This window comes from Passer montanus, unplaced genomic scaffold (assembly GCF_014805655.1).
Source record: "Passer montanus isolate IOZ18808 unplaced genomic scaffold, ASM1480565v1 scaffold56, whole genome shotgun sequence".
Classification (NCBI taxonomy): Eukaryota; Metazoa; Chordata; class Aves; order Passeriformes; family Passeridae; genus Passer; species Passer montanus.
In genome coordinates, this window is record NW_024370595.1 from 3,949,372 (window position 1) to 3,973,300 (window position 23,929).

Sequence of the window (23,929 nt, forward strand, 5' to 3'; positions counted from 1 at the left end):
CAGCCACGTTCCAGGCCAGGAGATGTGACCAGAAAAACAGAATTAGAAGGGCAAACACAGTTAGAATCAAACAGTCCTAGACTTGTAGGACATGCAGTTAGCCAGACTAACATGAGTTTTTAATTTGGGTATCTTTTAAGCAGATAGGGTGTAAGCTTCCATACATCTGCTTCTCCTTCCATGGTATCTTTTCTTTCTTCCCAACTGCTTCTGGATACAAGCTAACAACCCTCTGAAGTCAACAGGGGGAAAGGAACACATCTAGCATGCCCACCATGTAACCTTCTTCAGATTGGCTCAAACAGAGACATACTGCTACCAAAGCTTTCTGGTTGATTTCTACCTCCTTACTAAGGACACCACATTACTAAAGATTCACATTTCAGGTGCCCTTATTTTTTCAGTGGTTTGACCATAGTCTCCAACCCCCTTTTTCTTCCTGCTGCTTGTCCCTTTCCTTTTCATTGATGATCATCTCAGTCATCTTTCATAACACCTGCTTTCCTTCATACAGTCAACCAAGGGATGCAAAAGCTCAGCCTCATACATGTCAGGTTGCTCCTTTCCAAACCTGCTCTCTCCCAGTGGATCCTGTGATCTGCAAGGACCATGCCTACTACTTGGGGATCACAGCTGTCTCTCAGAGTGTTCCAGACCTGTCTCAGGCACACAGATCTCTGTGCTTCTCATTCCTGTACAAGGGGCTTGAGCAGGTCCCCCAGTTTGGACAACCACAAGAGAAGAACCTCAGGACAGAGGCAGCCAAAGACATTGAAATTTTTTTTGCCTGTGGGAGGAAGTATGATAAATTTAAAACAGTCACCCACAGTGGCTCACATGAGCACTGTAAGGCAACTGTGAGGAAAAGAGGTCACAAGATACCACCATGCAAGAGCCAAAAGTTAGCAGCTGGAGAACAAGTGGGCAGCTAAAAGGGGAACACAGTTCTGCTGTCCCTGCATTTATATTTTACCCACTAGGTGTACTGCTGAGAAAGGAAAGTGCTGGTGCCACATTCCTAGTATTACAGCTTGAAAAGAGATGGTGAGATTATTTAGTTAAAGCTAATAAATCACTGCAGGGCTGGGTGAAGGGGAAAACAATGGTCCTAAAAGGATAAAAAATTTTCTGCGAGCATATCAGGTATCAGAACACGTGAAACTCACTCTTCACCCAAGAGACCTCAGCTATTGTGTAAGCAAAAAATCCCCAAATGATTTCAGCCTTGCAACTATTAGCACGAGGTTGAGAAATGCAAGTTTGTTTGCTCTTACGGTCTCAACTCCCTTTGGTCTCACAGAGTTTAGAAGAGGGCAATTTAAAGGAAATATAGAATACAACTGTGCAAGAACATTTATGCAGAAGTCTGTGTTCTTTTTCATTGCCGTGCTTACTGGAGTGTGACACCCTAGAGAACCAAAACCAGTGATAAACTTGTGTCAAAATGCTGGTGTACAGCAGGAGAGTGGTGTGCTTGCAGCTTGCCTGTGCTCAGTGTGGACTCTGTGTACCACCCAGATTCACCCCGATGGCAAGCATTGGTGGTCAGGATGGGGTTCTTCCCTCAGGTCCTCCTGTGTGGGCTTTCTACCAGTGTTTTCAAAAAGAAACCAAGCAACAGTGATGCAGTCAGACAGACAGACAGACATACAGAGCTGCTATCTTAATGTCACACGTTAGAGTAACCACCCCAGCCGCAGAAGTCCCCAGCTTGTGCAACACCTTGGCATGATAATTGTGGCTAAGAGAAGTATTTGCACAATCTCCAGTTACTATTTAATCCAACACCTAGGGCAAAATGTCAGGCTATTGTCTTGCAAAAGTGCAGAGTGATGTCAAGGGCTGTAAAATTTCTTGTACAAGCTTTCTCAATTCAGGCTCAGAAAAATACAAATAAAAACATGACTCATATTCTGACAGAGCAGCTGAGGCTCAGCCTCCTCTTTGAGCAGCACCTGAGCAGGCATGTACCTTCATATTCCTGTTCCTCTCAGCTCAATTAGGCAGGTCTCCTTCCAAAACAAAAGCCAACCATTTTGCTCACTATGTAACAAACAAGGGCTGGGGAACTTGTTTCTTTCTCCACTCTACTTTAAAAATTTATTTCCAAAGGTTAGCCCACAGGCAACAGGCATAGGTTCACTTTGAAATGTGTGCAGACTGACAGGAGTACTAACAAGGTATGGATTCATGGATTTTCCTACAGTTATTCAGTAAGCCTAGAAGTCTCTAGGGAATTTCTTAAATACACACGTGTCATGCAGGTGCCCCCAGAAAACTGGAAAGGAGTACAGATATCTCCTAGACAGTAAATTCTGAGGTATTTAGTCCTTGTGTGGGCAAACAGTAAAGGAAAGTTCCTTGTACTAGGACAGCCACAGTTCACATAACCATGTCCCACATAACCCAGGTCATTCCTCCCTGCACACAGTCTTCAGTTTCCTAGTTCACATAACCATGTCCCACATAACCATGTCCCCAGGTCATTCCTCCCTGCACACAGTCTTCAGTTTCCTGAGAGTATTATGTTCCTTAGCAGTGTTTTGATTGCTTTACCCATCAGTTCTTTGTATCACCTGGAGTTTCATCTGAACCAAACCTGGCTTGCCACCTGGAAGTAATTTCCATCAGAGGAGGATCAGAGCCACAGAGCAGGGACTACAGAAGAGAGCAATTTCTAGAGAGTAAGTCATTCCATCCCAAACTAAACTCAGAGGGACAACAGCCTTGAAATTGCCATTTCTCTCCACCAGCTTCCTTTAATGCTTTTGGCAACTAGCACCCCATCTCCAGGAGAGATGCAGCATTAATGGGAGCTACTTGGTCACAGTTGCTTCAGGGGTTGCAGAGAAGGTCACTGTCACAGGCCAACAGTGGGTGAACAGATGTGCCTGATGGTTCCTGTTGGCTCAGGGTGATATGGCACTACAGAGCAGGCTGGAGTCAGGCAGGGGCACACAGTCCATCCAAGCCAGAGCATCTGACAGAGACATTGCACACATCTCAGCCATATGTTGCCACAGAAGGACAGACAGCCAATACCCGGTCTAACTCAGAGCCTGCAGTTACAAAAGAAATCATCCAACTCTTACAGCTTATTTAAAACATAAGATTGAGGGTTTCTTTAGGAAATCAGCACTGTGTGGATTGGTTAAAGAGTCATAGTGCTAGATTCAATGTAGCATTAGAATGTGACTTCATCGTGAGCTGATTCTGCCTCAGATCTTGTCTCAGATGTGTTATCTATTTTCTGGAGTATCAAATTCAGCATTTAAAAGGAGTTTCAGTAAGAAAGGATGATGCCAGCAGAGGTCAGTGCATCACCATGCTCAACCTCTTTTATCTTATCTGGTAAAAAGAAGTTCAACTTGCAGATTATGAAGCTTTTTTAAGGGGGAAGTGTTTTAAAAATATTTCTAAGTAACATATTTGAAGAGGAATCATCCCAGTCACTAGCTCATCCTGAGAATTATGATAGAGGAAGAATGAACAACAAAAACCCCCTACTTTAAAAAAAAGAAAGAACATTTATGAATCTAGCACTTACTGACATCAGTTTTTCCCTCACCCCTCAACTACACAAACACTTAAAGCAGATGCTGAAAATAAATGAGAAGTTTATAAAATTATCCTCTGTGGTTTTAAGTATAAGAAAAGTCACTAAGATGACAGGAAATCTCCCTTATGAACTACAGTTCACCCTAAGACACTGTTTTTGCATCAACAATCAACTGTAGATGGAAATGAGTAGTTGAAATGGATAAAACCGCTTGTTAAACAGAAGGTTTGCTATCTGCCCTGTTGGGAAGTCCCTAGTGACAGAGTGTAGAAAATAGCTACTTGTTCTCAGTGACCTGCTTCTTATGGAAAACCAAGAGCAAATTCCTAGGATAGCCACCCTAAAACCACCCTGGCAGCTTGGATGCCTGCATGCCAAGCAGAGATGACCTGCACTGAAGAAGTGGTAAGGAGCTGACTCATGTTACTCCCACTCACTCTTGTGAAAGTGGATGCAAGCAGACCTCATTGGCATTGGCAGAGAGTGGGAGAGTGCAGCAATATCAGCAGCAGCCCAAGCAGGAAGGATGGAATCTGAAGGGTTTACTGTCAGCTTTCCTGGGCACTAACCTTTACCTTCCCCTCTCTCAGCAGTCACTCCCACTAATTCCAATTACTTTAGACTCCATGTCACCAAAACCCACCAGGTGTCAGTGAAGTAGGAGGCAGCAGATGGGGCTCAGCTGGGGCTCTTCAAATCTGCTTAAGAGATATTAAACAATCTGGTGTGTGCATCAGTTACCCAAGAGTGTTGAGATGATAATGCTGATGTCTCTCCAGCTCTTCCAGGAAGATGGTCCTTGTGTATCTATACAAAGTTTCCTCTAAAAGGCTATGCTCTGGGAAGTTGTGATGATAGGACAAGAAGTAAGGAGTACAAATTGAAAGAGGTACAAATTAGGTTAGATATTAAGAAGGAATTCTTTACCATGAGCATGGTGAGACCCTGGAACAGATTGCCCAGGGAGGCTGTGAATGCCCCAACACTGTTAGTCCTCAAGTCCAGGTTGGATAAAGCCTTGTGCAACCTGGTCTAATGGAAGGTGTCCCTGCCCATGGCAGGATGGGGTCAGATTAGATGAGTTTTATGGTCCCTTCTAGCCATTACCATTCTGTGGTTTTGTGATAAGTGGTAGATGCCCCATCTGTCGCAGTGTTCAAGGCCAGGCTGGGTGGAACTTGGAGTAACCTGGTCTACTGGGAAGTGTCCCTTCTCATGGTAGAGTAGCCAGAACTAGATGATCTTTAAGGTCCTTTTCAACCCAAACCCTTTAATGATTCTCTTATCAAGTGTCCTTGGTATCCTTTACACCCCACTCTCATACCAGCAGTGCAATGGATATAACAAGCTGCAGAGAGGGTTATTAATTGTGAAAAAGAAAGCTCTTATCAAATGAGGGGAAACAAATTGAGCCATGTCAGGCTCCATCATCCCTTAACAGAAATGATTCCTATGCCAAACTACTTAAATTTCCTTCTGAGAACTGAGCTTGGAGCAGCCCTCCAGGTGCTGGGAAAGTAGAAGTGACCACTGCCACTACACAGCCTCACTGCCCAAAGGCACAAGCCTATGACATCACTCAGTGAGCTCCCAGGCAACATTTTCACCTTTTGACCAGTACTACCAACATTTGAGGGACAAGTCTAGGTCACCAGAAGGGGGATTCAGCTCAATAAGCTTGACAGATACCTGCAGCAGAGACATCTACTGATGCACTACTCAGCTAAGCACAACACAGCTAAGACTCCTTTTGCAATCAAAAGGAGTAATTAATCAAAACTGTGGAGTTCATCAGCCTCTAAAATCAGTCTGCTGAGTTAAACCCTAAAGCTGGTGGTTTCTCTTGACCACATAGTGAAGAATTTGTTGGTTTCAAAGCAATAACCTTTTATTGAAGGTTATCAAGATTTGGAATTGTGTCTTCCTGTGAAAAGAGCTCTGGCCCAGGTTGAAGACTGGCAGAGTGTTCAACAAGATTGGGTTGTCACCCTGGGAGTAGTGTCTGCAAAGTATTAAGAGATCCCAGACTGGAAGACACAATTCCAGATGCCAAATTGTTCCAGGCCAGCAAATATACAAGATAGCACAGTCAGGTGTGTCCTAGTACTCTTTTTTAAAGCCAAAGTTAGTCTGCCTGTTTTCTGCTGTGCAGTATCTGGCAAAGCATTTGGGAGGTAGCCCAAAACCCACCCACCCATTTACAGCTTGCATGAGTCTTGTTTTGGTGCAGGAGGAGAACACAACATCAACACCAACTGTTTCTTTGACTTTCAAGTTGTCAGTACTGCAGCACACTACACAAACAAACTCCATAAACTGGTGCTTTATGCAGCTCAAACAAGCTACAGTCTTAGATTAAATTTAATCTCTAGCTCTCTCAAATGGTGCCTACTGGGGATGAACAGGTCCATGGCAGGATAAAGAGGTAGCTGACTTGCTGACATGGCATGGCATGGCACAGTTTTCAGATCCAGTTCTGCTGTAGGAAAAAATTACGTAGATTTGATAATTTCTTATTGGCTGCTGTTCACATCCTTGTTTTCTTTCAGTACTAACAAATAACTTGTTTTGTCAGTTTTTTTTAACATTTTCATTTTTTAACATTTTCATTTTAACATTTAACATTTTTTTTTAACATTTGAATACAAAAAATTAAATTAATTTTTTTAATTAGTGGCTGAATCATACCCTAATCTTCCTTTCTCCTTATTTAAAGACAATTGCTATCTTTTTCTTCCTGAACCTTTCAAGACATTACCTGCCTATACCATGTTCTCAGGTAAAACATTATTATCCAATATTCATTGTGAAGTTCTTCAATATCTTCATGAGGAAACTCATAATCCCTTGCCGACTTGAAAAACTCTAAATTTTTATTTTCCCATTCAAAGTTAACATTCAGTACTTATATTGCTGGTGTGGACTATAATATCCTTCAATTGAAATTGATCATTCTTCTAAAGACAGAGGCAAAAAAGTGTTATTACAGAATTTTACCATCTGAGTATCATCTAGAGATATTTTTTCCTCTCTTCTGAACAGCTGACTAATCCATCCTTGCCTTCACCTTCCCTCTGATACAACTTCACTTCTAAAATTATATTATTATACCTCTTGGCAGATGCATCTTGTTTTGAGCTTTTATTTTTTTAAAAGTTTGTTCCTCTATCTTCATGTTATATTTATCACTCATCCTCAGTAGCCTGACCTAGTTTCTGCTTCCAGCTTGATCCTTTCTTGTGTTTAAGGTTCATGCACAGTTCATGCTCTAATCAAGCTGATCTCTTACTGCACTTTCTCTCTTTTTTCACAGTGGGGTAGTATATGCCTGTGGATGGATATTGTGTTCTCGTGTGTATTTTTTGTAAAGCACTAACCCTTCAACAGCTTTTATTGAAGTCTGCCTTGTGTCACTCAGCTTCTTTTCCTCCATCTTGTACTGGAATGATCATGAATCAATTTTCTAATGGCCACTCTTCAATGGACCTTCCACCCTCAAATTCTTGTCTATTCCTCACAATTGTAAATCAATACACAAAAATCTCTCCTTTACTCACTTTACTTCTTGAATCAGAAATGTTTTTCCAGATTAAATCAAAAATTTTCCAAGAAATCTACTGTATTTCTTTCCCAGCAGATATTCTTCATTATCCCCAGGAACCTTGTGCAGCATACAGCAATCTTTTTTTCCTCCACAGTTCTTTTCTGTTTATGCTACAAACCTTGGGAATAAGATGCAATTTGAAGGTCTATCTTGCATTCAAAAGCCAAATTTTGCAAAATTTATGGCTAGCACGTTTTGTTTGATAAGAACACAAAGGTCAATTTCAGGATAGCTTCAGTCATCAGCAGCACAACCCAGAGCACATGAGATCTTGCAAGTGAGGTCATTTCATGTGCTACTGATGTGGCATCAGAGAGTGAATATGTTTAGGTAGTCCATGCACTTGTCTCCAGTCAGTTTGGGGTTTGCCTGAAGGGTTGAAGAGTCTGAACACTGGAAATCAGTGTAAAGATTTAGGAGTATGCCAGGCTGCTGGCTGTTCATGTATGTCCTGTTTAAAGTATGATAACATCACTGAATTACAGGAAAGGGAGAATACTAAGGAGACCTCTTGCATTAAGAGCATGCCTTTTCCAACACAGCTGGACGTTTCCTGAAAACATTACATTTCTTTATATCAAATTCCCCAAATATACCAAATCTAGGTAATTATGCTACTTTCAGTGCTATGAGCAGAAAGAATATAAAAAATTTATATATATATGTATGCCCACACAATGTAAAAATAAGGCAATTCTATAACACTAAATGCAAACTCCATTTTATTTAAACAAGCATGGAGTTTTTAATAGTTCATAAAAATACAGCATAAGAATAAAATAGTCATATTGTGATATTATATTTGCCATGTACCAGCACACAGGCCAAATGTCCATAGAAGAGGCAGATGTGGAATTTGTAATTTCAAATAATTACTAGTCAAACATAATGCAAATGATAAAACATAAAGCTTCCAAGCTGAAGTTACATCCTAGGCAGACTTCAAGGTCCTAGGTGTTCTTCAGACAGAACACAAGGAAGTGTTTCTTCCTTTCCCTACTGTATATGTATCACAAATAGGCTTTATAGCAGAACCCAGAAAGAAACCTTATTTTCTATCAGATCATATATGGGGCTTGGGATCATACCTTAGCATTTCAGCTTTTACTCTACAACAAAGTGTCTAGGAATTCTGGATATTTGATATGTAAAATCAACATCTTGATTTCTGTCTGCATCTGTAAAGATCCAGAATGAAGAGATTTGAAAAGCACAGAATCGCCCCTGTGTCATTATAAGGTCTTCTTTTCAAGACTGGTAAATCCATCATTTTGACCTTCTAAATTTTAGACAGATTAAGTGAAGAAGGATTTTCAGTTCTAGATACCTTGAGGGCCACAGAACTTAAGAGCATATAGCCACCTGGTACCCATAAATCATGGAGGCCTCAGCAGCTCACTCTTTAGGGTAAATACTACTTTCAGGAAACTGAACAATGGGAGGGATGAGAGAGATGAGGTAGTGTTTTCCAGAAACTATTTAAACCAGCTCGACAGGGAATAACAGGTATCTGCTCTTGTCTTAGGGATGTGAGATGGGCTTATTGCTAAAGGAATAGAACCCTTCAAACTGAAATGGCTCCTTCTATGCTGAACACAGAGAAACCTCTCCTTGCAAGTGCCATCAGGAAGGAATTCATAAGAACTTAAGAGTTAGCTTAGACTTAACTAAGTTAGGTGAAGTTGTCTTCCACCAGTAAGAATCTCCTTCCTTTAACTGTGCTGATACCTTAAGTGTTGTGTTATTCTTCAGTTGCCTGCTGCATTGTGTGGCAAAGACTGTAGGTGCATTTTCACCTGCTGGGTCACAGACACTTGGTGTCTCTGCTGTTGATTTCTGATTCTCTAATGCTGTTTATTTCTGATTCTCTAATGGCTACAGTGCAGGATTACTGTACTTATCAGAGTGGCTACTGGGAAATGACAGGTTTACAGAGACTATCTCTGCTGCATATATGAGAGAAGTACACTATCAGAATGCAGTGAGACCTAGCATAGGCAGTTATATGGTACTGAGGTGGGGGTGGCTTTCCTGTCCTTGTGGAGTACCCCTAGTCCTATTGTCAGGGGAAGTAATGCTTGTGAAACTGATGCCTTTACAGCAAACAGGTAAGAAATCCTTCATCACAGTTTATGAGGCCTCTTCTTTGTCACACAGAATAGGTGCTGGTTTCCAGTTTGGACTGAGGTGGGTCAACAGATGCAAAACTTAGCAGAGGTGGCAGTTAGAACTATTTTCTTTTGAAAAAGACATAAAATGTCTATTAAAGTCTTATTATTCCCCTTACCTGGTTCTTATATCACAGATAACACAAACATTCAGCACACAGGTAGTAACCACAGTACAGAATGAAGGAGTATTTTAGCACTGTCTAGGGATGGTTACCCTCAGGCAGTGTATCACTGGAAAATCTTATTGGCTGGCTAGTATTAAAAATTATATCGATAAACATTTTCTCCAATCCTTTCTGACTATTGTATGCTGATCTCAGAGTTCTGCCTTTAAGGCACGTAAGAAAGGTCTGAACTTATACCCTCCAGCATTACTTTAATCTTCTACTACTTGAATCATTGACCTGGTCTGGACTTGTAGCCTAAAAAGAATCAAATGTTGCATAAGCAGGAACAATTATAGGAGATCTTTGACCAATGCCAAGTTGATTTTAGTAGAGATGGTCAAAAATATGTATTAAATATGGTTTGTATACCATACAGAGATGTAAAAATAAAGGAGCTGGCCCACATGCAAAGAAGTCTGCCTTCATTTTATTTGAAATTTGGGGATTTGGTTGTGTCTAATGGTTAAGCATTTACCTGTTGGATCAGTCTTCCTCAAGTAAATGAATCAGCAATAAAAGGAAGACAGTGTTTTGAAGATGTCAAAAAAAGCTCCAATTTACCAAAAGTACGCACTTAGTTATTGACATTACAAAATTTAAAAATTCATTTCAGTTGGAGTAGATTTCCCACTGGAGGCATTCAAAAGCATCAAACATTTCTCCTACATCTAGGAAGAGAATTTATTTATTATTAAAATATATTTATTTATCTTTTTATTTATTTATTTGTATATAGAGAGTTACTGGGGGAATCACTAGGCACCAAGGATGAAGATACAAGTGCTGGAGCTATATAAATAGGTCTCCATGCACTATCTTTCCTCTGGGAAAGCAGAATTAGGGAAAGGTTTTTAAGAGAAAACCAAAACAGCAAGCTAACACCATTGCAGAAAAAAATAATTTTCCATTATTCTATTTCTAAGCTTTCTTGTCACTAGAAATATTAGTAGGAAAGCAAAAAACTGAAGGTGAAATAAATATCTTTCCAATGTTAAAGACTAAAATTGAAGTCCTTAATAAAGATTTTACATCTTCTTATTTGCACATTCTTTATCTGAGGGCTTGCAAAAGCTCTCATTTCTTCTCTCATCTCCATGTAAGAAACAAATCTAATAATTTCCCAAAGTTTTTTGTTAATGTTTGTGTGGTTTTTGTGTTAATGTTATAATACAAAAAAGAAATACAAATATTTTGTCAAGCTAGTGTACATCAGCAAAGGAACAGCTGACAAAAAACCACTGAGCCTTGAAGCAGTTTCTGTAGTGGAAAATAAATGTTTGGCATGAACACAACTCTAGAGATGTAATGCCAAAAATGAAGTAACTCCTCTCTTTAAAGCCCCAGAGAGTCATTGGAAAGCTTCCCCAAATTTCAGACTACACTGTAATTTAATTTATTTTTCACTGATTCTGTGGCGGGTAAATCGCTGAACTGACACTGAGGAAATGGAGTTGGTTTCCTGCTCCTGACACAGATTATCTGCAAGACCCTGGATCAGTCACAGTGCAGTAACCAAGAGCAGCCCTGCCAAGAAGGGCTTGAGGCTGCTGGTGGATGAGAGGCTGGACATGAGCTGGCAATGTGCTCTCACAGTCCAGAAAGCCAACTGTGGCTGCATCAAAGGCAGGCTATCACAACCTGTACAAATCAAAACTTTAAGTTCCAAATTCTATACATATTTTTATTCCAGATTGCTGCATTTCAAAAACAAAGCTAACCAATGCCTGGTTACTAAGAGGGAGCTCAGACCAACTTTTGCTGCAGTTAGGTAGAGAATTTTACAAAACCAGCCAGTCACCAGCACATTTTTTATATGCTTCACAAGGTGAAGCATGGAATGGCTAACTTAAAATACTATTAGTTTAATATCATCCAGTGTGGTGTAGGTTAAATATAGATAAAACATGATAAATACTTATAAAAGGCAGGATGTACAGAGCAATCCCTTAAAATGGAAGCCAGCTGCCATCAGTCTGTGCCATATTGTTGACTAGCTGGTTTATTTTCTGTAGGTTACCCCTGGGCAGGAGCATGTGGGGTAGGGCTGACCCTATGTAGGGCTAACCCAAGTTCTCAGCCACTGAGAAACCACCTCAGAGTGTGTCCTCAGCAAGGACTATGGATACCATATTGTTCCCTATATGCACAAAAGGAACAAACCTGTACCAGCTTCCTTCACGTCTTCATCCATTGCCTCAAGGCAAGGGCCTTGGCCTCACTTTGCTGAACTGAGTTTGGAGAGTAGCCCCAACATGATTTTTAATTAACACTGTCTTTTAGAAAGCAAAATCACAAAACAGCAACTTCTGAAATCTGAAGAGAAGCAAAGTAGTGAGCCTTTGGGTAGCAGAGAGAAACTCACCTATCTTCAAGCCTTTTTTGGTTTGAGAAGCTGTGCTACAAAGAGAGAGTCCCCAAAGCACTCAGACCTTGCAATTTGAGAGCAGCATGCACCATGTCTCCCTTTAGAAATGGAGGAAGGAGTGGCTGAAGAATAACAAACCAGCAACCCCAGCTTACATGCCTGGGAAAGCTCTAAAAAGAAAAAAAAACAAAAAACTGCAGAGGTAGTATTGCTCAGGTGTAAATTGTTTCAAAATTATCTACTTTGCTTTTCTGGAAGAGCAAAGGACCTACTAAATAGGCAATTTTGCAAGTAACTGGGAATTTTTTGTCAAATAGAGTATCTGCACTCACTTCCTATATTTTTTTTAATTAAAGGTTAGGACACTCGACTTGCCTCCAAACACCCTGCCATCACATTCCTCTCCAGATGGGGTAAACAGGAAATCTTGCATAATTCTCCATGTTCCTTATACCAGTTTGGCATTGACATGGTGCCAAAGGGCATTTAGCACCTTTGCTCTTAAGAACCCCCAGCAGTTTAATTACCGTTGGAATTATGACTTAGGAAGAAAAACAACAGCCTATTTGTTGAGCAAACATGACAATAAGCTGAATGTTTTATTTCTCAATCAAGTTGTCTCTGTGCAGCTCCATGGGCTCACCTCCCTTCCAGGACAAAAGGTAGGAGTGATAGGCCAAGCCCCTTCATCCTGTTATACAAATATCTATCTCCAGTAGCACAGGAGCAAAGTGCTTGCTAAAAGTAACCATCTACAATAAGTGTCTGAAAAACACCTAACATGGGTTTCAGAGTAGACGTCAGGTAACTGCATTGAAATAATGCACTTTGGAAAATCCTCTTTGTGGCCAAGTATATTCAATAGTACTTAGAGAGTATATTCAGTAGTACTAAAGCTCCCTTCCTGGTCCTCTGGAGCTCAGATTTCTTTCTGGATTGTGGCCCAGTTCAACTGAGGGGTCAAATATGCCGCCTGACCTTCTCTGTCACCTTTGAAATGGATAGAACATTTTCCTAGGACATGGGCTTGACCTAGCCCCTGACTGATCAGACCTCAGCACTAGATCTCTTTCTTATCAGCAGGCCAGAAGGCTACCATGTAAGAGAGTAGGGCAATATGGGTATTTTTAAAGGGAAAAATCAACCCAGTTTGGTACTTTCAAAACTGTTGTGAGGGACCCCTGGCTAGGAGAGGGATGCCAGGTTTGGAGAAAACAGCTAATTTTAGAGGCAATCTGCAAACAGCCCCATGGAAACTGTGTTTAATATTTCTGCATGGCTAACCACAGTTCCCCTGATCCTCTGTGCATGGGTTTTTGGGGGAGATTATCCTCATGAGGCACTGAGAACTTTTTCCCTACTCATAGTGTCTAAGGGCTTTGAATAGCAGGGGTGAAAAGGTCAAATACCTCAGAGGAAGACACTGAAACATCTGGTCTGGTAAATGATGCCTATTATTGCCTTCTTTGCAACATTATAAAGTGTCATCATTAAAAATCCGAAAATGTATTATGTGCTGTGCCTCTTTCCAGGCAGCAAACACAGCAAACTCAATGCAAAGGCTAGATTTCACTGTGTATCTACAGGTCCTGAGTATTCTGAAATCCCTAAAGGATCACAGTGATTCAGTGAGTCCAAGGCAGAGCTGGGTCATTATTTAAACAGCCTCTAAAAATACACCTTGATGTTGTGCTTTCTGGAGGAGAAAGGAGGGGAGGATCTAAAGGGAAAAAGGGGGTAAATACTTGAAATGGGAGTGGATGAGCACCAGAATAAAGGGGAACAAGACAGTGAGGCTGTGGGTACATTAAGGCTGTAAAGCAAAGGGAAGTTTGTGTGTGTGTGTAAATATGACCCCTGAAAGAACAACTCCACCAAGCATCCCTTGATATTCCAGGCTGTCCTGGTGGCTCACAGCCTGTGTGTGCACTGACTGTGTGTGGTCAGTCAGTGCTTTCAAGGTAGCATCTGAATGCAAAGAAAAATATCTGTAAGCATTTCTTTAAATGTAGTTGCATAGTTTATTTTCAGCAGCCTAAGAGGTGTCCTAAAGACAGGACAGCCTGGAAGAGGCTAATGAGGATGTAAAAATGGAACCTGGATACTACAAATAGGTCTGATCATTTAAAAAAAAAAAGAAAGAAACAAAACCAAAACAAAATAACCTCAGGGGAATTCTGCAGCAGAGGAACAGTCCAGTTCAAGACACCACTCTTTAAAATGTTTATTAAAATCTGCCATATTGTTGCTGGTGCATCACTGTAACATGAGGAGTCAGATTCTGCTTTGGGAACAGCACAGACTTGAAAATCCAGAGCTGGTCATCAGAAAGTTCAGCAAAACTACGCTTGAGCATTTAAAGGTTTATGGAAAGTCACAAAAGCTACCAAGGTGTAACACAGATTAACTTTACCTCTCTAACCTATTGCATCAAGCCACAGGCCCACAGAAGAAGAAATATCTTCAACTCCAAACAAGCACACTCACAAAGTGGGCTTAGAAATCTTCACACAAATTAATTCTGTAGTTCATTTGACTTCTTCCAGTCAGATTTACTACAAGATGGAAGCATTTCTTCTTTGCACTTTAGTGTCAAGGTTCAAGCAGCATAGAAGTTCTGTGGGACCCCTTTCACACCCAGACCTGTTATCTGTTTTTAAAAAGTAAAAAATTAAAAGATAAAAGAAAGGAAACAGATAAATCTCCAACTGAGTATAATGAAAACATTCAAACATTGTTGAACAAATATCATAGCAACAGGCTACTACATGAGGGTTCCCTGCTTCAAGAGAAGCCCAAAAGGAGTCATTACTTGGAGTTCTTCCAAACTCTTTAAGATCACTAAGATTATCAAGCACTACTCAGTAATTTTGCTAATTTAAATGTTATCTGTGACCCTTGCATGTAGTCCTTATCTTCAAAACAATTCATAGTAATTTTTAGCATGCTTTGCCCATGCAAGACAAATGTGAGTTTGGAAAACACCAACTCCCTTGTGGAACTGGAGAACTTGAGAACAAAACCAAAAGAGACACTTATTTAGTCCTCTTGTGGGCTTCTAAACTGTGCTGCTTGAATATATCAGATCTCAGACATGAGATATCTGCTCTAAGCACTGCATTCAACAGGAGTGTCCCAGATCCCAGAATAGATCTGCATCCCTACTGTAACATATCTTCATCCTGAGGCCAAACTGATAAAAGAGCTTGGTCTGGGTTGATGGCAATTGCTGAGTAAGAACTGCATTTTATTCTCCTGATGTGCTTTTTGCTAATGGAGTGAAAAAAATTAAGAGAGAAACAGGTTTCAGATTCAAGAGCCCCTGACAAAAATGTTTTTTTTAAAAAAAGTAGCAATCCTTTTTAACAGACAAAAAACATCCTAAATTTTTTTGATTGAGATGAAAAATTTTTCCCTGGTAAATTTAAACATTTAATTTTTAAAGGAGAAATATGTTCTGTAAGCATTTAGATTTCCTGGCACAATCGAAAACTGAGAAGTAAGAGTATGAAATTTGTAAAAGTGATTAAATTATAGTAAGAGATAAAAGAAAATCCTTGCAGTGTATTACAGAATACATTATCCATATGGCAGATCCATACCCATTCACTGCCTTCAGATCCTGACCAGCCAAGTTTGGCCAACCCAGCCATCAACATTATAACTGGTAATTTCTCCAAGTCTTCCTTCCAAGTGCATGAGCAGCTCTGCAAAAGCAGCTGGGCCTGGCTGGGGGACAAGCAATGCACCTGGAGCAGCTCATGAGGTGAGTGGGATGAGCAAGGGTGGCCAGGGCCACCTCACTCCCAGAACATGAGGCTTGGCAGGTCTGATGTGCACAAAGAAATAAAATCTGCTCACCTTGAAAATCTCTCCTGCATGAGGTTCCTTGGCTAAGGTGGCCTCGTCCAGTCCATCGTATGCAGAAGTCACATACATTTCTGAGTAGTCTTTTCCACCAAAGCAGCAAGAGGTGATCCTTGGAGTAGGCAGCCTCACAGTTTGGATTCTTTTTCCTGGGAAAAATATGCAGTTGTTTTCTGATGTTTATTTTTTAGGAAGCATGTAATTATGAATGTACTGTCAGTACACATGGCACACGTGACTTTTACTCAGAAGACACTTCACCTTCAGACAGAGACCACATCCTAAAGGACAGTTTGTGGGGATATCAAATTATTTAATCTGCCTCATTTCTAACTATTTTTCAGGCTCTCCCCCACATCTGCAAGGCTTCATTTCCTTTTCTCAAAACAAAGCAGTACTGTGTGTGAGGTCAGGAAGGCCAGGGATACTTGGCTTTGGATGGAAGTTGTTCCTTAAAGCATTTTCCAGTTAAACTTTTCAACACTGAGAAATTTTATATGCAGAATTTTGTGGGGTTTTTTGTGACAGTGGTATTATTAAAAAGAGTGCACAGTTCATCAGCCACCCACGGGAGCAGGGATATCTGACACTGGGAGGCAGCACAGGGAGCTGCACTCTTTATGAGATCAGAGCCTGAGCCAGCGATGCTCTTGGCAACCCACAGGCAGAAATGGACAATACTTTTCACCTTGTCTCCCCTTCAAACCATTCCTCCTGCTGCCATTCCCCTCACATTTATATGCACAAACTGGTGGAGGCCTTACCTGTCTCTGGGTCGATGCGAATGACTCTGCCACCATCAATACAGGCCACCCAGAGCTTCCCTTCTGCATCTATGCACATCCCGTCAGGCATTTGCTCCTCCTTTTCCAGATGGTACAAAAGCTTGGGGCAGGCTGCAGGAAGAGTTACAAAGCTGATGTTATGTGGGCTGCTACCCATTCTGTACCAGATCCCAGTCTAACCTCTTCCATGCTCTTGCAAACAGCTATGTTCATTTTCTGTGAGAAAGACATGCTGTACATCACACCCTCGTTCTGCAGATGTGTTAAAAGCCTAATTCAGCCTGGCAGAGACAAGTCCCCAGCTCAGCCATTTCAGTCTGGCATTGTACCAAATTAGTGTTCCTGTTTTTTACCAAGTGAAGAGAACAAAATGCCCCCATTTCTCTTGTTAACCCACCTGTTGCCTGCCACAACACAACTGCTGCAAGTGCAGTAACTTTTTCTGGATTTTATTGATTATGGCAGCCTGGATATGTCACATAAATAATTGCCTGGGTTTAAACATTGGTGGTAAGCAATCTCTCACAGCTAAAGATCAAAAACTTTACTTTTTAATGGCCAACCAAGCAACCATTTTTGATTAAACCTGGATACCAGCTCATGGTCAGGGATGCAGTGCAGATATGTTGGTGAGCAGTCAGGTCCATGGAGCAGGGCCCATGGGTCACAGATCACCTGCTCTGACCCAGCCAGCACCTTCTGGTCCTTACACTACCCAAGAAGAGACAGCTGTGAACATAAAGGCAAGCCTAGGAAGTTCAATCATGTTGCATTTTTATATTTGCAGGGGGAAATGTTGCATTATATCCTCTTTTGAAATCATATATCCTAAAATCTGTAGAAAGAGATATTCTCAACAAAATGAAATCTGAGTGAATGCAATTACTTTGGGTGATTTTCATCTGTGATTACCCCAAGTCTGCACTCTTTAAAGTACAAAGGCAGTTCAGCCATTTAAATTCCTGTGTAGTATATCAGGCTGATACAGCATGCAAATATTTCAGAGTCTTGAAATTAGGTTAGATTCATTTTGCTTACACTTAAATTTACTTCCTTGCAGATGCAATAAAAAATGTTTATCCATAAAATGAATTTAAGTTAAATTTGAAAACATCTTAATTTCAGAAATTTGGTTGGGAAAACTCTGTCACAATGACAGCTTAATCATCCAAATACCTTACTGGCAAAATGCATACATGCACGTTCTCCACTTGTCTTTATGGAGCTAGTACAATCAAAGGAATTCCAGTAGATGGCACTCAAGAATAAATATCATCCTAAAAGCTCTTTCTCATTCTGCAGTGTAAATGGCTTCTTCCCTGCAACTCCTTGAACAGGTCTAAGTATGAGCCACCTCTCCAGATGAAAGAAAGCTGAAAGACTGTCAAAAGTTTGTTCACCAAATGCACCTTGTGAGTAACCAAATTTGAGGAACACCAAATGTTCCAGCCAGCTGACAAGTTGTAACCAGCACATATGAGATCTGTCAAATAAATCACTGGATCTCACAGGCTCAGGTCTTGCTGCAGGCAGAGCAGGGGCCCTACTTATCAACAAATTTAAAAGCATGTGTACCAATCTTTCCAGTGTGCACATCATAGCTGAAGGCATGGACGGCATATGACAGGCTGTCAATGTGGAAGAAGGTCCTGTGGTCCAGGGACCAATCCAGACCATTGGAAATGTCCAACTGGTCTAGCTGTTTTATTACTGAATGGTCAGGGAGGAGGGTATAGAGAGCTCCTTGCCGCCTCGCTCGGACCCCTGGTGCTGTCTCTTCAGCCATCGTACCTGAAACGGAAATGGGAGCACTGGTTAGAAAGTAGAAGCTTGCTCCTCGTGTTTGATCAAAAACCTCCTCTAATGTTACCAAGAGGTCCTAGGGAGAACCACAGGATTGTGATTTGGTTTTTTCCTTTTCTTCTTAAAAAGAAAATATTTTTAGGAAGAAATTCTTTGCTGTGAGGGTGGTGAGGCACTGGTTGCAAAGAGAAGTTGTGGATGCCCCATGCTTGGAAGTGTTCAAGGCCAGGTTGGATGGAGCTTTGAGTGATCTGATCTCCCTGCCCATGGCAGAGAGGCTGGAACTAGATGGTCTTAAGGGTCCCTTCCAACCCAAACTATTCTATGATTCTACAATCCTCTAATCCTGTAGTGAAAGGGACTAATAGGTCCTGTCAGATTGAAGAGAAAGAGCAAAAGGAGCATATCAAGGGCAGCTGCCTCCCACAGAGCAGATCCTGGCCAATGAAAGGATGTTTCTGCATTGCCATGAGGTTTAAGTCATAGACATCAAAGACCCAAAGGGCCACCAGGACACGTCAGGGGGTTGAGTTTTTGCTCACAGCAAAAGTCAAGATGCAGGCAGGCATCAATCATATGCTGTTTCTGTTGTTGCTCTTTGTAGGCTACTTTCATAATTTAAATGGGCTGTGACCATTAAAATACAGGTGTACACCATGTGCCTGAGAGTATTGTTCAAACAGTTCTTGAACTCTGTTGGGGTTCGTGCCATGACTTCTTCCCTGGGGAGCTTGTTCCAGTGCCTGACCACCCTGTGGGTGAAGACCTTTTACACCAAAACCTAAACCTCCTTCTTGCCTTCAGGAGGCTGAGGATCTCCCCACACATCCTTTTTTTTCACAGGATAATCAAGAGAGGCTGCACATAATGGGTGCAAGCTGCAGCTCATGTTCTGCTCTAGAAGCTGCATCCTTCTCTACATTTCCAGAAAAAATTCTACCTACATGAGCCCTTCACTGACTTTTCCATGAAGGCAGTTGTTTGAAAAACACCATCCACCAAGTATGAGAGCCTTCCTGTCAGATAGCCCTTGTCAACAGCATCTGTTCTCTTCTAGGACAGAAGATGTAAAATCCCCTGTCCTCCTCCACTGGGCAGTAACCAAGCAGAGCATTCACAAGACAGGGAATAAATAAAAATGCCTTATATAAAATACACTATAATTAGTTTCCCTTGCTCTGGGGAAATTTCTGCCAGGAACTTACCAGCAAAAAACCTCCCCTTTGGATCCACTTTCCCATCATTGAACCTGTTGTTTGGTTTATCCTGCTCGAGCTCGAGGATGGTGGTGACTGCCTGGGTGTCCCAGTCCAGGAAGGCAAACCTGGTCCCCAGGGCAATGACATAGCCCCCACACTGCCGCAGAGCCACCGAGCCAACACGGGCATCTGTGGGTGAGAGAGAGAAGAAGATGGACGGTAGCTCTGGGGCCATCACTCAGCCCTCACTGAGGGCGTCTGGGCTTGACTGGGACATCCCTGGCCAAGAAAGGCTGAGCTGGTGCTGAGATCTTCCTCCCCTGGTATTGTTAGCACATCTCACTGGCTCTGTGTTCCATGGATTTTTCCACCTTCTAGGATGGCACAGCCATTAGGACTGTGCCTTTTCCTCTGCAGGTCCCAAACGAAACATGCATTCCCATTCAGGCTTATGAGGGGCCACATGTGCACTCTGCTCGGCTGGCTTAGGCCACACTGTGCTCAGCAACACACTGTGTGGGAATGTGGTCCCATGAAAAGTAAGACAGACCACCAACCTGCAGGACCTCTAGAAGGAGGGGTGGATGGGACAGACGGAGTGCCAGGATGAAGCAGTGAGTACGGACTCTTACCCACAGACACGCTCTGCACCTCATTGGTGACTGGGCTCCAGCGGCAAACTTTCTGTGAGTTGATGTCTACGTAGACAAGTGCATTCTCCCTTTCTTCCCAGACTGGGCACTCTCCCATCCGGTTCTTCTCCTTCACAACAGACTCGATTTTGATGGAAGAAGACATGGTCTGAGGGGAAGTTAATAATGGATGTAATTAAAAGCTCTCATGTGAATTTTTTCATGGCTATAGCCTTAAGCTAGAACCAAGCTGCTGTCTGTGGATCCATGATCCTAAGGGTCCCCCTGATCACAGGGAGGGATCAGAAGGCAGCAGCACCAGTGAGTGGTGGATCAATCTTTTTGTGGAAAATCAAGGCTCTGCCCTATTAACACAAGTGAATTGATTTCCTCCACAGGAAGACATTTACACACCCACAGCACTGACTCCACTTCACCACAGAGGCCACTGCACAACAAAAGCCTGTTCCCACACCAAGTCAGTGAGAATATGCAAATACTGAGGAAGGCTCCTGCCTTTGAAATTCTACTGCTTTGTTTTCCCTCTAAGCATTTCCCCTTCATCAGCCCCCTCAGCACTCCAACTTCATCTCCAACCCCTGCTGCACACTCGGAATTTTGCCCAGTGCCAGGCTGTGGGGTGCAATTACCCCAGCTGCTGCCTGGGGGGCCAAAGCCACCAGTGAAGCTCCCATTTCATATGCCTGCTTCTGCCAGAAGTTCATGCTCTGTCTACCCTGTCCCCATTGCAGCAGGGTGCTTGCAGGGACATCAGTCAATCGGCCACAGCTGGTTGACACCCACACATGGTGCACAGCCCACCAGTTTTGTGTCCAGTACCCACTAATGTCCTCCAAAACATGGATCCTTGATGTGGGGTGGGAAGTGACCAATGGTCAACCTCCACCATTCAGGTCTTACAAAAGAAAGAGGCCCACTCACTGCCTCAGCCACCCCTAATGGAGCCGCCTCCTCTGCTGCACCCACTGGCCTCAGCACATTTTTTCCACAGATTGGAAGATAATTCTTGGGAGGCAGCCAGTCCCTGACATAACATCAGTCCTAGGGATTACTGTCTTCAAGTGGGTATTGTTTCCTAGTAGGTGAGCTGGCGATAAGGTGTACAAATAATTAATTAGAATTAATGCACTTCAAAATATGTGGGAAGAGGCAGTCAATCACCGTGAGTGGAAATGCCAGGGCTGAGGGACATGAGATCTTTCCTGCAATGAGTCACACCACCAAGGTAAGTTTCAAACAACTCATCTATCAAATATATCCTTCTCCCTTCCAAAATACACTGGCCACAAGAGGCTGGGCAGCAAGATGTTCCACACGGGAAAATAGCATCTAAAGCGTTAATGAAGATACACAGCAAGATGCCAAGTTTTAACCTCCAGAAACCTGTTAAACAGTGCTTGAGCTGGAGGAGTGAGTTTCTTGTGGGTTGAAGCTTTGTGTCATGTGGCTGCCATATGTGGGACCCGAGGCTTGGAGACACAATGCTGACTTTATTGTATCATGGTCTGGGAAGCACAGAGCTGTTCTCACCCCTGTGGGAAAACAAGAGTTCAGCTGCAGCCTGGCAGCAGTGTGGTTCCTGCAGAGGCAGAAAGCCTCCAGATCTGCAGCAGCCAGTGTGTATTTGTCTTGTCAGCTGTTTCATTGACCCAACTGAGCCTTATTAAACCTTTCTTTTCCCGCCAGCTCCTGTTTCATTTACATGCCCCTTGTCGAACTTCGTCAACACCAGAACAGGGGCCTGGCAGATAAGCCGTGGTGAAATACTGATTCACAGACCCATCCCACACGTCACATGAGGAGTACACAATCACACCACTGCCAGCTGTTTCACAAGGCATAGGCAGGGGAGAAACCATCCTGCCTGCACCAGCTGGCTTCTTCCCCCTCCCCTGTTCCCCAGCGATGCTGCAGAGACCTGTCCTGTCCCATGGGTCCCCAGTGCACACCCGCCTTCCCTGACTGCACATTCAGCCACGGCATCCTTCCCCTCTGCCAAAGAAATAACTCCCATGTGTCACTCCAGCTGTGGAGGTTTCCATACTGGTGAATATTGTGGCTCAAATCATCCTCAACCCTCCCAAGAAGAGAGCAATTAGGAGGGAAGGTCTGTGTTTTGCTAGCTGAGGTTTCACTAATTTTTACAAGCAGCTGAAAATGGAGTCTTTTAACTCCATTTTCAGCTGCTTGTAAAAGACCATCCAACCCTAAGGGGCAGCATTGCCCTCCAAAAGAGTCCCACAAGCTGGGAGGGACTCAGCTCTGGTCCTATCCAGTCCATGTCCCGGGTCCTCTGCTCAGTGCTCTGCTCCTTTCCTGCCATGCCCTCCCTGCTGACACCCCATGGAACTATGCAGTAGCAACATTTCACCAAATACAGCACCTCAGAGGGAAAAATGAGGGAATGACCCCCAAAAACCTGGTTCAGAATATCTCAGGATAATCAGTCCCTGAGCATCCTGCCACCTGGGCACCTTTATCTGTGGCACCTTGCACCCTGCTTGGTACAGCACCGACCCATCAGAGATGAGCATGCAAGGAAAGAGGAGAAATTCCACGTAAAAATCACCAAATACTTCTGTATTCTCCCAAAGCAAAATCTCTGCAGAAAAAATCATCACATTCACCTGCCTATATCCTCTTTCCAACATTTTGTTGGCTTTGCAGCCTCCTGGATTCATGTACAAGGGATGGACAGGTACCACAGAAACATTTTCCACATTAAATTGTTAAACTGTTTAACTGGTAAAATTTACCAGAATTTTGACACTATAAGAAAATTTTCCTGTTAGGAATAAAAAATTAATGTAAAAACATCCTGTCTTTCTAGACCTCTGTCCACATTCCTTTTCAAATCATCTGTACAGAAGTTGGTAATTTCAGTACCCCTAAAAAGATACAGGTAAAATACAAATGAATGACTGGCCTTAAAAGTTTTTTATGCTGTTTCCCTCCCTCTCTCCCTCCCATGCAAACACACCTAATTCCATTTTTAACATCAAACTGAACCTTCAAATAAGCAGGCAGACAGCTAAAACTTTTAATATACAGTCAAGCAACCATCTGCATAAATCAGAGAATTTTAAGAACCCTTTTCCCCTCAGTCAAACAGCTGAATATCTTTACCAAGCTGAAGAACACTGCGAAACTCTGCAGTTCATCACACCAACGCACCTGCTGAGGAAAATAGTGCAAGACCTGGCTTGGTGACTCTTTTCCAGCACTGGTCCAATGAAACTGGCTGCTGTTTTCAGCACGGTTAAAAATGTGCACCAGTTGATGTTATCTGCATGGAGCAGGTAACCCTTTACATTTTGTATTCAGTCAGCAGTCACATGAATGATGAGGCAGGGACCAAAGCCTTTCTGAATGGTCTGGTTTGCAGTGCCAGCAGCAGGACATGTGATAGAGAAAAATCCTTGCTCAGTATTTTTCTCATGTCAGGAGAGTGCGAGAGGGAAACTGAGGCATTGCACCATTCAGTTGCCCCAAGGGCCAGCCCAGTCTTCCAAAATTTAGGGTGCTGAAAGGGGAAGGTTAATGACAGATGAGAGGGAGGGTTTTGTAGCACTCCGATAAGGGAAACAATATTGTTGTGATTAAGGCTTTAAGACTTGGCTCCTACTCCCAGCTGTGCCACAACCTTCTTGTGCATGAAGTCACAGGGTTCCTCACCTCGAGCATGCAAAGTCTGATCCCACTTGGGCAAAAAGCTCCAAGCTGCTGCCTGCAGCACACACAGGGAAGGACTTTCAC

The 23,929-nt window shown here is 42.5% G+C and overlaps 1 protein-coding gene across 1 annotated transcript; it reads right to left on the reverse strand.

Annotated features, from left to right (window-relative positions):
- Positions 1-14,065: 14,065 nt before the first annotated feature.
- LOC120510189 (regucalcin-like) lies at positions 14,066-23,481 on the reverse strand. Its single transcript, XM_039725731.1, has 7 exons — positions 23,348-23,481; positions 20,153-20,321; positions 19,527-19,709; positions 18,094-18,309; positions 16,498-16,629; positions 15,728-15,882; positions 14,066-14,516 (listed from the first exon to the last, which is right to left on the reverse strand). Exons 2-7 carry the CDS (start codon positions 20,316-20,318, stop codon positions 14,466-14,468), a joined length of 903 nt encoding a protein of 300 aa, XP_039581665.1. The 5' UTR covers positions 20,319-20,321; positions 23,348-23,481; the 3' UTR covers positions 14,066-14,465.
- Between the last annotated feature and the right edge of the window lie 448 nt (positions 23,482-23,929).

Bases quoted from the DNA above. Each gene is read 5' to 3' on its own strand.
- LOC120510189 (XM_039725731.1), bottom strand. From the start codon at position 20,318: ATGTCTTCTTCCATCAAAATCGAGTCTGTTGTGAAGGAGAAGAACCGG. The intron at 19,710-20,152 runs GTAAGAGTCCGT...TCTCACCCACAG, and splicing joins GGTGCAGAGCGTGTCTGTGG to ATGCCCGTGTTGGCTCGGTG. The intron at 15,883-16,497 runs GTAAGGCCTCCA...TATTTTTCCCAG, and splicing joins TCGCATCGACCCAGAGACAG to GAAAAAGAATCCAAACTGTG.